Below are 12,193 nucleotides of genomic sequence, written 5' to 3' on the forward strand. Positions count from 1 at the left end.
CTGCAGGGTGCTGCCGGGGAATTGCGCTTGTCATGACTCCAAGAAGTAACTTCCCAGCCAAACTTGGTGAAACTTCACTCATGTTGTTCCTCTGTAACCTACTTTCCCCTGATTTCATCAATCTGCCTCACACACACACAAGCTCGGTTGGCGCTGGGTAAAATGTTTGATAATAGCACATTTAATAAAGCTCATTTAAATGCGCTAATTTGTAGAGATTTGCCAGGGGCTTTGAAACTTCAGAAAATGTGTAAATTTAACAGTTTGGCTGTGATAACAGCTCAGACAGTGGAAATTAAGCCCCCTGCATTACAATCATGTTCAAAGTGGACGCCTATTTTATTGCCAAAGAAGCACGGCGCAAAAAAACAGCGAAGGAAACCAAGCTGACCAAAGACATTCCAGGGCTAAAGCACAGCCACCCCACTTTGTCTTTCTGGATCCACAGCTCCTGAATTTGGTCAATGTACTGACTCAACACCACAGCCTCAAGCGTACCTTGAGGTCTCATTTAAAGACTACCTGGATCCCTCTTTGCAAACAAGTGTTGGAGTGAAAAGCGGAGTCACTCTCATGCAGTGGATCCCTGGCAGAGCTGGGAGACTGTGTGCTGAGGGCCATTAATTCTGGGTCCCTCACACCAGTTGTCAGTCTTCCAGCTCACGCTAGATGAGTTTGCTACTGTCTGCTCTAATTTCTACTCTGGGTATCAAATGCTAATAGATTATATTCTAGTGTGGTGATAGCAGATTGGTTAGGAGCCCAGCTGCACGCCAGGTGATAGCAAGAAGCAGCAGAGAAAAAAAAACAACCCAGTGTTCAGCTCTTCACAGCGATGCATCAAGGAGTTTCACCTCTACTAGAGGAATTCTTCACGTTCTACACAGCATTTAGATGGTAACTAAGTGATCACTATCATCTGAATTGCAGAAAATGTCAGCTTTCCTTGAAGATATCCTTGCAATTTTTAGGGCTACTGCTGCAGATCTCTTCCCAAATTGCTATACAGGAGAAGGCATTAAGACCTCCTCCATAAAGGCTTGCAGGGCTGCAGTCTTTTAAGGGATAGAGCCTTATGGCTTTGAAGCCTTTTTCAGGATCTTTAAATTTAAAGTAATTTTTTTTCCCCAGCTAATTGCATAAATTAGCAATTTATTCAGAAATTCAATCTGGGATATATTCTTGGACAAGTTTTATTGTGTTGTTTGTTTGTTTTTCAGTCTCTTCTGCTTGAATGCTCTTCCCTCTTGGTTATCATTACTTTCCTTCCTGCTTTTGTCTACTGAAAAAAAACCCCACACACCACCAGAATTAAGGTGTGCTGCAACCAGTGGACACTGGCATAAACAGCCTGCTTTGAATAAACCAGCACGGTTTGGGGAGAGGAAGAACACATTCAGCTTTCCTGCCTGAATTCTAAAGCACAGGAGAGGTTCATATGCTACTAAAGCACCACAGCTTTGCTTCGAGACCACTGAAAATGCGAGGGTCGTGAACAGCAGCAAAACATAACAGAGCTGGGAGCATGAAAGCACATTGATTCCCTGGTTCTGAAACCACAAAAGTGTTTTACATTTGTAATTTATTTAAGACTTGGTTCTTGGCAAGTCCATTTGTAATGAATCCCCTTTCATGCATTTTTATGCACGAGAGGCTCGAGTTTCGCAGGACTTCTGTAAAACAACTTGTACTGCATCAAATCACTGCATTCCTTGATCGCTACCAGCAGACACTCGCAGCAGCCAGCCACGCTCAGGCACAACCAGCAGCTCCAGGATTTCCCAGCTCTGCAAACAGAGACTTCCAAATGGAGATTTGTTTGCTTGTTTGTTAACCAAAAATAATATGGTTGTGAAAAGAAAAGGAAAGGAAGGAAGGTAAATGTAGCAGGTTTGCTCTGCCTCCAGCATTCCACGACCGGTGCTGGCTCAAAATTAGCACCATCTCCTGCACTACTTGCATTTCCCTGTGAAACTTCTTCATGCAGAATCGTGAGCTGTCAGCTCGGATCACCTTCACCAGCACACAGGCTCGAGCCTCTCTTTCCTAACGGGGAAAGATGGCCAGTGTTTTCCTGACAGAAGCACCCTCTCTTTTCCAGTCAGGAAAAAAATGACAGAGAGAAGAGAAAGAGAGAGCGAGAGAGGGAGTGAGTTCATTGCCAATGCATTTCCCATCGATAATGAGGACTGCAAATTATCAGGCAAGGATTTTTATTTCCTTTTTTTTGTTTGTTTGTTGGTTTTTAGGTTGGGTTTTTTTAGGTGCACGGAACAAAACCCAGCACAATCTGCAAGAACTTATTAACTAACTGGGCTTTAAACACCAACCCCCAACCAACACCACCACCCCCCACCCCCACCCCCATTCGGGGTTTTTTTTTTGCATGCTGCTGCTATGATCAGAGTAACCTATAGATTGATCTTAGTTCCAAAGCACAGCAAGCTTTATGCTGCAAGAACGACAGTTTTGTGTGCCGTAGCGGACACTGCAAAGGAAGGGGGAAAAAAAAAAGCCCAACCAAACCAGCCAAGCCTTTAGGAAAGGCAGGAGCTGAACACACACCAAATATGCAGGATGGAAACAGACCAAATGTAATTAAAGCTTCTATGAAAGCAGACATTCCTATTTGCAGAGCTCTGCCTGCATTTCTAGGAGGAAGAATGCACAGAATTCCAAATCATGCTCTATTTAGACAATGTCAGAAGAGAAACACATTTCCCCCACCCCACACACGCACACACACACACACACACTCCCCCCACCCCAAGACTCCGCAAAGCAAATCTCAGCATCAGAATGAGAATGAAGAAGCAATCCAAAGATCCTGGGTTACAGATTCCTTTCCAAACCAAGAAATCAAGGTTGTCCCCTCTCCCGGCTACTAGTTTATAGATTCAGACCCTAAAACAAAAGCGACATAAAAAGAAATTAAAAAATAAAGCCAATAAACATTATCAAAATGAAGAATCCTAAGAGCCAAGCTCGCTCCTCAGCACTGCCCTCGCTGTGTGTGAGAAATGGCGAGATAGGCTTAAAGTATTTTCCATTTCATCAAAGAGCATCTATTACTTTCCCGGCTCGCTCCAATGTTGGTTTTATGCCCACCCCTTTTCAATCTGCCCATGTCTGAGATGCACAGTGCAGGCGTACAATCCTGAGCAGCTTACGACACTCAGTGAACACTAGGTGCCTCTGCATGCTCTAGCAACACACTGCTCAGCTGAAGGGAAGGGATTCTTGCTGTCTCTCTCTGCTCTAAGCATCACCTAACAAGCAAAGCGAACAAAGAATGGGAAATAAAGCTACCCTTAGCCGGTCAGTGAATGAATGGTAATCTTTGCGTGGAGTAAAGGGTGTGCCGGTCAATGGTCGTTGCAAATGACGGACATTAAACAGATTGACAAATCCTGTGGAGTCGTTAGTAAAGAGTTTGGAGTCTTTTTCACGCCACAGTGTTAACTGCAGAGAAAAAGGACAGAGGGAGAAGGAGAAGATCAAGCTCATGTACATAGTTCTGAAACTTGCAGGTCCTAGGAGTCAGCTAAAAAGCTAGCTGGACAAGCCTTTGGCTCTTTGAGCAGAAGCGAAGTGAGACATTGTGAGCTTGCCAGCCTTGCACAACATTGAAAGGGACTGAATTTGTAGCACAGAGGGGTCTTTTTTAGCTCTGCATATAATTAGTCCAAACACAAAGGAAGCAACTGAATGGAGGTTGTCACTCTCTGGAAAAGGGTGGGTAAGACACTTTTTAATTAAATTCTTTCATGAAGAAAGATTTTTTTTTTTTTCCTCTCTCTCTCTCTCTCTCTCTCTGTTTTTTTTTTTTTCCTCCTTTGCTGCAGCATTTAACATGAACAAAATCACTATCATTTTACCTATGAATGTCTGCGAACTTTAATGCTGCACAGCTGCTCCTGCATGCTCTGAAGTGAAATATTTGCCTCTGTGTTTGTTCTGTTTTGCTGTTTTGCTTTGGTTTCCTGGCTTTGTTTCGTTGGTTGGTTGGTGGGTTTCGGTTGGGTTTGGGTTTTTTTTTTTGGTTTGATCTTTTTTTTTTTTGGGGGGGGGGGGGGGGGAGGGAGGTTGGGTCGGTTTTTTTCCCCCCCCTTAAATAAAATATGATGTAGAATTCGCAAAGATTCAATGGACATTCTCAAGCAAATTTGGAAATATTCTTGCTAATGGATTTCCTTCTTATCGGTCTCTGTTTAAACTGGCTGCTGAGGAAGCCCCCGGGGTTGATTTTGTGTACGCTGGGTATCTTTGCTAAAATGCTTCCAGCCGTGCATAGTGGGTGTCCACAGCTCTGCCGGTGTGAGGGCAGGCTTTTGTACTGTGAATCACTGAATCTCACAGAGATGCCTCGCAACCTGTCGGGCATGATGGGCTTGTCTCTGCGGTACAACAGCCTTTCAGAGCTGCATGATGGACAGTTCACAGGGTTAATGCAGCTCACGTGGCTCTATCTGGATCACAATCACATTTGCTCAGTGGAGGGGAATGCCTTTCAAAAATTGCGGCGAGTTAAAGAGCTCACCCTGAGTTCCAACAAAATCACCCAACTGCCCAACACCACTTTCCGCCCCATGCCCAACTTGCGCAGTGTGGATTTATCGTACAACAACCTGCAGTCTCTGGAGCCCGACCTGTTCCACGGGCTGAGGAAACTGACAACTTTGCACATGCGGTCGAACGCCATCAAGTTCGTGCCCGTGAGAATTTTTCAGGACTGTCGCAGCCTGAAGTTTCTAGACATAGGATACAATCAGTTAAAGAGCCTGGCTCGGAACTCTTTTGCGGGCTTGTTCAAACTCACTGAGCTGCACCTCGAGCACAATGACTTGGTGAAGGTGAATTTAGCCCATTTTCCCAGGCTCATCTCCCTGCACTCCCTCTGCTTGCGAAGGAATAAAGTTACCATCGTGGTAAACACTTTGGACTGGATATGGCAACTGGAAAAAATGGATCTCTCCGGCAACGAAATCGAGTACATCGAACCTCACGTCTTCGAAAGCGTACCTCACCTCAAGTCCCTGCAGCTGGACTCCAACCGCCTGACCTACATCGACTCCCGAGTGCTGGACTCCTGGAAGTCCCTGACGAGCATCAGCCTTTCTGCCAATGCCTGGGACTGCAGCCGCAATGTCTGTGCCCTGGCCTCCTGGCTGAGCAACTTCAAGGGTCGCTACGACAGCAACCTGCTCTGTGCCACCCCCGAGTACGCGCAGGGCGAGGATGTTTTGGACGCGGTGTACGCCTTCCACTTGTGCGAAGACGCCGTGGACCCTACCAGCACCAACACCTTCTCCCCAGTAACCAACAACAGCGACCAGACCTTCAGCTACGGCTCTGCCACCGCCACCTACGACGTGCAGGACGGTGACGGGGACCCCACCACCTACGCCATAACCGTGACCATGCCGGGCGAGAACTCGGAGAACGCCGTTCAGATTCACAAGGTGGTGACGGGGACCATGGCACTGATTTTTTCCTTCCTCATCGTGGTTTTAGTGTTGTATGTCTCCTGGAAGTGCTTTCCAGCCAGCTTGAGGCATCTAAGACAGTGCTTTGTAACACAGCGCCGAAAGCAGAAGCAGAAACAGACCATGCATCAAATGGCTGCCATGTCAGCCCAGGAGTATTATGTTGATTACAAACCCAACCACATTGAGGGAGCCCTGGTGATCATTAATGAGTATGGATCTTGTTCCTGTCACCAGCAGCCAGCGAGGGAATGCGAGGTGTGATTTTCCTTGGGGATTTAAGCAGTGTGCAACCAAATATCAGCGTGCAGGCAGACAGTGGCACGGGGCTGGGGTGGGGGGGGTGGGTGGTTGCTGGGCTTTGCTGGTGGTTTCCAATGTGCTCCTCTGCCCAAGTTGTTAAGAGGGGCTGTCCAAAAGACTTGATATTTTAGCTTTATCGTGTCTTAAAAACCTTCAGGACAGTCAATCTTAAGATTTCATACGCTAATACTCCCTTGGAAGATCTGTCAATATTCAGGAATCTGAGAGTGTAAAAACAAAACAAAACAAAACAATACCAACAAACCCAACAACAACAAAAGGTACCAATTATTGATCTTTTGTAAACTAAGAACACTGTTTAAAATAATAAAAAGAAAAAAAACAGCATTTACAGTTTTTACAGCCTGGTGTACGTTACCTGACTTGTTCCCTGCATACCAAATGCAACAGCTTAACCTCCTCTTTTTCCCTCCCCCTCTTCATACTACCGAGTGTTGAAATGAGAGTCTAGGAGCAAAGAAGCCACCTAAAATAGAAAGCTTAAGCTTTTAACTCAATTGGATGGCTTCCCATTGTATCTAGTACACATTCACGTCCGTCCTGGGACTGAAGATATGAAGCATGACACTGGAAATAGATTGGGTTTGCTGATGTGCTGCCTGCAACTGGAGCTTGTGCCCCTCAGAAAAGTTCAAAGTCTTGACAGTGTCCCTGGGACAGGGTTTCTCGGGATTGTTAAGCACAGCTCACTTGGTAGCTGCTGTAAGATCCATAGGAACTGCAACACAGCCCCTAAAAGTATTTTGTACCCAAACTGATCCTGTTGCAAAGTCTCACTGCAAAAAGACCCAAACCACCAACGAATAAGCAAACCCAAACACTGCCAAAGTGTCTTTAAAATTAAACATGGCAAAAAAAAAGAAAGATAAACCCATTTAAATGTAAGGGCTTATTACCAGCATGCCCACTTTCCTGCTTGTTTTGAGACATGCCCAGAGCAGAGAAAACCTTGCTCTGTGCACTGTGGTGCCATGGTGAATGCAGAAGGATAAAAGCTGTTTGCTTGTCAGTAGTGAAACCTGGGTGGCCCTCAAGAGTAAAACCTTGGCTGGGACAGCGTCAGAGCAAAAGATATTAGAGAGTACTTCTGGGTCCTAAAGTGCTAGCAGAGCCTGTCTCGTGTGTCTCACTTTCACCATCAGCCTTCACTAGCAACCCTGAAACCTCTGCAGAGGCTGGGAGCAGACAGCCCTCCTTGCTAAGCACTGATCAATGGAACTGCTGGCTATGGGCAGTCATTTGATAATGTAGGATCACAGGGCTGCTTTATTGGACTGCCCTTAAATAAAAGCTTCCTTTCCTTGTACTTTGGATTTTTTAATTTATTTATTTATTTTTCATTCCAGTATGTGAACAACCTACTGATTGATCTTTCTTCAACAGCTCCTCTCATACTAATGAAGATGAGGTAGCATTATAACATCAGGCAGAGCAGCTCAACATTTTCTTCAGACAGCATTAGATGCTAATGGCACGTTACAGATAATGAATTGGGAGACATGTCTGTGCTTTGTAACATGCTTCTCTAGCCTTGGGTTACCACCAGCAGAGGGAAAAATTCTGCAATCCAACACATATTTCAATTCACCACGAGGATTTTTGTTCTTTTTAGCAGCATCAAAGTGCCACCTACTCTACAGGAGGCTCATAAAGCAGAAACCAGGCAGAGAATAAACCATTTTCTTCCCTGCACAGCAGGTTTTAGCTATTAATTCTGAATGCAAAGAGTGAATTTTATACTTTGGTCTGGCTGGCACTGTTCTGAAAAGGTCAGAAGTTATTTTTCCTCTATTTGGTACATCTCATCCTGTTCAATATTAAATATGACAACAGTCCCTCAGTCAAGATGTTTATTTAGTGAGGCAATAGTGCAATCTGTGAAAGCACTGAGAAGATGCATTGGGCAAGGAGTTTTGCATAAAAAATGAAATTGAAATCAGCTGGGGTCTTTTATTATTATTATTTATTAAAGCCACAGAAAATTCAGCCACAGCTTAGAGACAAGCTAGGACTGTACAAATCAGGCTTTTTTTTTTGTCTTTTAAATAAATTCCCATCTCTGTTTCTGTGCCTCAAACACACAAGGGCCTGACCCACCACAAAACTCCCAAGTGACCCGAGGGCTTGAGTGTCTACGTAGAAACCTAACAGTAGGTCCAGAGCCCCTTGTCTCATGGGGTGCCTGATCATATTTTAAGAGAAAATACTTTCTGCCATGCTAACTGAAGGCCAGACCAGATGGATTTTCCTCATTAAACTCTTCTCTGAACTCAATAGGGAATTAAAGTGTGAAGCATTGGCTCTCTAACTTTGGACCACGTTAGATGTCCCTCAAATCAACATGCAGCGCTGCAGCCTGAAGGACTAATTACTGCTAGCTGTCAGGAAGCTTCCAAAGCCAACCAAGATTGTTAAAATGCTGTCTGCTTATGGTAAAATAACAACAACAATAATAATAATAATAAAATCTATGAATGACTTTATTTCTATAGTGACCCCCTGTTGCTATAAGGAAACGGATTAGTGCAGTCATGGTTGTGCCCTGTAAATCTGAAGCAAGACTGCTATCGACAAGCAATCCTCCCATGGTTGTATTTCAGTGTATTTTTAGCATCTTTGTGGGTTGTACTTGAAGCACACTAGTGATTGCACCCCTCTGGAATGATTCCTGCTGTTTATTGGTGTTAGCAACCTCAAGCACTGTTTGCATAGACGTGAGCAATTCCGCTTGTGGAATTTATTCACCTCTGTGCTCCATGCATCTTGCACTGACAGCTCCAGTAAGCTGAACAGAACATTTTTCTTTAAAGGTGCAGTGATTTCCTAAGTGAGAGCTGATTTTGCTATTGCCTGTTGCCATTTCTCCTGAAGTGAGGTGATGACCACCCATGACTTGCCACCCTTAGCAGGATGATGGATGGATCCTCCATATACAGCACAGCGCTTAGCAAACCTCAGAATATTATGTATTTCAAAATCTTCACACAGAAATCTTTTCTAAGGGTAGTATCTCCAAGAAGCAATCTCCTCAAGATCTCCAGAGAGTGTCTGGAGATCTGGAGGTCCTCTGAACATTCACTGGTGGGAAGAGGGGTATCACTGCTGTTACATGGCATGGAGACACTCCACAGGGTGTCCACATCTAGTCTGAGAGTTTACACAAGCAATATGTGGGTAACAAAGCAATGAAGGGGCAAATATTTAATATCAATTCAGCTACTGCAAATCCACTTCCTCATCCTGCTCCAGGCTGCTTGCATTGGTCTAGATGAGAGTTATTACAGTTGAACTGCATTTATAGCCACTGCAGGGACACATTTTCCCTAAGTCTTTCTTCCAAATTTCATGTTCACCAACTGGCCAGAGATATCTCATTGCCTCCCTTCCTGTGCCCTTATTCTGGGCTCAAATTCAAAAGGAAGAAGGAGGAAAAAAAATGAAAGTATGCTTTTGAGGTTAGTTGTGGCTGTTTGTTGCTCAGGAGATGCTGGGGGAATATCAAAGGAACACACCTTACATATTCTCCTTTTAATGCTCCACTTTAATAGGACTAATCTCCCTTTTTTTAATTAGGTAATTAATATTATTTTCTTTGCATTTAAGTGTCTTTTAACACACCAGACAGGGTGAAAGGCAAGCAGAAGAGCCACCTTTTGTGAGGATGATTAACGCTACCTGTGTCAGAGATCTCTAATATGCAATTTCTTGCTGCTAACATCAATACACACTCACAGTGCACTCAGTGATGAAGGAACTGTTGCTGTGTATGATTTGAATGTATATAAGGGATGATTTCTTTTCCTTTCTGTCTTTTTTCCTTCCTTTCTGTACTACTTAAACAAAAAAAAGATGATATGAAACCACAGAATCAATGCTAATGTACCACATTCTGTTTCTGGCCTGAATATATAAAATACAAAGAAATTCTATGTTAAAGCTGCAAATTCCCTCCTTTACCACACTGTCTGAGCACTGCTAGATGTTCTGTACCAGTCTGAAGATGCAGGTCCCCAAGCCTGGTTCATAACTGCCTTGCATTTGTGTGCCAGAGAGAGAGAGAGCATTAATGATACCTAAGGATATTTTTGTATGCTTTAATATATTCTGTATGTTTTTATGGCTAAGGCATTGAAGGGGCACTTGAAATGAGCCTATTTGTTCATTTTCTTTGGTTCTGATAAAAAGGCCCCTCATTTGCTTTTGAGATGGACTAAATTTGTTTCTTGTATGTGTCTCATTCTGCATTGACAGCAAAAGGCCACTCTGAATAGCCCTCCCCTTTCCCCCCAGCTTCTCCACTGGTATTGAGAATGGCAAATAAGAAGGAGCATTTAATTAGAAAGCTTATTTCTAGAGCTATAATAGTAATAAGAGTAATAATAATAAAAGAAATCAAGAGGAGACAAAAAAAAATGAGAGAAAAGACTGGAATAAGGACAAGGAAATCAGGCTGATACTGGATGCCTTTGCCTTTCCTTTTTTAAGATGGTAAATCTAAAGGACTAGCACAGATGAAAAACCAAGGCTGAAGGTGGGTGGAGAAAGCAGTTCTAAAAACTGTGCAAGCAGGGATGAAACAGCTTCTGGAAAGGAGGATACAACACTAAATAGCTTCACTGAGCAAGAAAGAGAAAAAGGAAAGGGTGAGGAGACAGGGTGAAAGGAAGGGAAGATGAGAACCAATGCCAAGGCAAGGGGACCACAGGGCACACATGGGAAATTGCATTTTTCAGTGCCTTCATCTCCTGTATGGAAACTGTGGGAAGGACAAGAGCAGAGATTTAAGAAGGACACCCAGATTCTCTCCCTCTTTCTCCCTGCCCTTTCAAGCTCCCAGTCAGACTCACTTGCAGAGGGGACATCCTTTCCCAGACACAGAGGCACCCCTGTCATTTCCTCTGCCACCTCCCTCTTCCCTAGGAGCACACCGTCCCCCTCAGCCATCCTGCTGTTTGCTGAGCTCCAGCAGGGTGCCTCTTCCATTCATTTTAAAATTTTTTTGGCTGGACTTCTTGGCTACCCTACCACAGCTCACCACAGCCTTTCTAGAAAATCATTCTTCCCTACCCCAAATCTCTCTCTTGGTTTTTTTCCTTCCCCACCATCCCTTAAGAAGCCCTCATCTATTGAGATGGGTGATCTCAAGCTATAGCAGATCCTCCTGCTAATTATATCCACACTCATTCTCCCTCATATTCAGCTTTCATATTCACAGCTATTATGACAAACAGATGGGAGGTATTTTTGCTGTGTCAACTTATCATTATGCACCAAGGTTATGCTTTGCCTTGATCTGCTCAACCCAGCCTGGTACTAACAAACGGAGCATTTCTACAGGTTCCTTTCCAAGCATGGAGTTGATTAGGAATTCAGGAAAGGCTGGTGATTTAAAGATTAACCTTTGATATAATTACTGACACAACCCCCCAGAGCTGTTAAGGCATTAGGAACAACTATTCAGAGTATATTCCACCTAAAATAAAAAAGTGAATAAATCCCATTCTGAGCCATGGGAAAGACTTTCTCTATCAGCCCATTATTATCTGATTTTTTTTTTTTTTATCACAGCATGAAACAAAAAAACCAAACACCACAAAACCACCACCAAAAAAACCCTAGTGAAAGGGAAGGAGTAAGCACAGTCTACCTCTGAAGTTATGTAGAGGAAAGTAAGGCTACAAAAATATTACAGAAACCAAGCAACAATCTTCTGCTGGCAAGACACAGCCTGTAATTGGGTGGGTGGCTGTGAAGATCCGAGCTGAATGCTGCAGAGCACTGTAATTTTATTGCGGTGTGTCTGCTTTCAAGTGAACATATTTGCAATGAAATCTGTATTTCCGGGAGAACGGGGCAATTGTTTTTGTTATCAAGATAACGTCACTTGTTGGCATTCCGACACAATTATTCAGCCTTTAAAGCTATTAACCGTTCTGCTTTGACTTTGCCGGTGTGACAGTGGAGGGAGGCAGGCAAACGGTAAGGGCTGCACTGAAAGGAGTTGGAGTTCAAAGTGCCCAGATTTGCATCACAAGAGATTCAGTTCAGAATAAACACCGGCTTTTCACCTTTCCCTCCGTTTCGCCTTTCCCTCCCGAATCCAAACGGTGTCCGTCACTCACGGTGACAATCGGTGGAGGCTAAGGGATAATATTCCGTGTGCCTGTGCATGGCAAACAGCACACACTCCCCTGCTAAGGCACTTTTTATTTTAAACCGTTTCGCTGCTCTCATGTTCTTCACATCCTCACCAGACACAGTAACTACGCCAGAAAGATGTCTTTCAACACGGCTGCTATGGGAACATGACCGGTTCGGTTCCATTTCTGAGCTCACAAAGACTAAAGCCAAGATTTCCAAGGGTAATAGGTAAGTATAAAAAA

General features: G+C 43.9%; 2 protein-coding genes across 3 annotated transcripts in view; one reads left to right on the top strand and one right to left on the bottom strand.

Moving 5' to 3' along the window:
- CTNNA2 (catenin alpha 2) overlaps positions 1 to 12,193 on the bottom strand; it is a 698,580-nt gene that overhangs the window by 235,301 nt on the left and 451,086 nt on the right. The window contains exon 1 of one of the 2 annotated variants that reach the window (XM_054172388.1): positions 5,028 to 5,124. The exons of the other annotated variant lie outside the window; for it this stretch is intronic. The gene's annotated coding sequence lies outside the window, so the exon portion shown is untranslated. Of the gene's footprint in view, positions 1 to 5,027; positions 5,125 to 12,193 lie in introns of those variants that run through there. 2 annotated transcript variants of the gene reach the window in all.
- LRRTM1 (leucine rich repeat transmembrane neuronal 1) lies at positions 4,087 to 5,814 on the top strand. The gene has a single exon (XM_009900730.2). The coding sequence runs from the start codon at positions 4,185 to 4,187 to the stop codon at positions 5,748 to 5,750; it is 1,566 nt and encodes a 521-aa protein (XP_009899032.1). The 5' UTR covers positions 4,087 to 4,184; the 3' UTR covers positions 5,751 to 5,814.

The sequence above is a fragment of the Dryobates pubescens genome, chromosome 23 (assembly GCF_014839835.1).
Source record: "Dryobates pubescens isolate bDryPub1 chromosome 23, bDryPub1.pri, whole genome shotgun sequence".
Taxonomy (NCBI): domain Eukaryota; kingdom Metazoa; phylum Chordata; class Aves; order Piciformes; family Picidae; genus Dryobates; species Dryobates pubescens.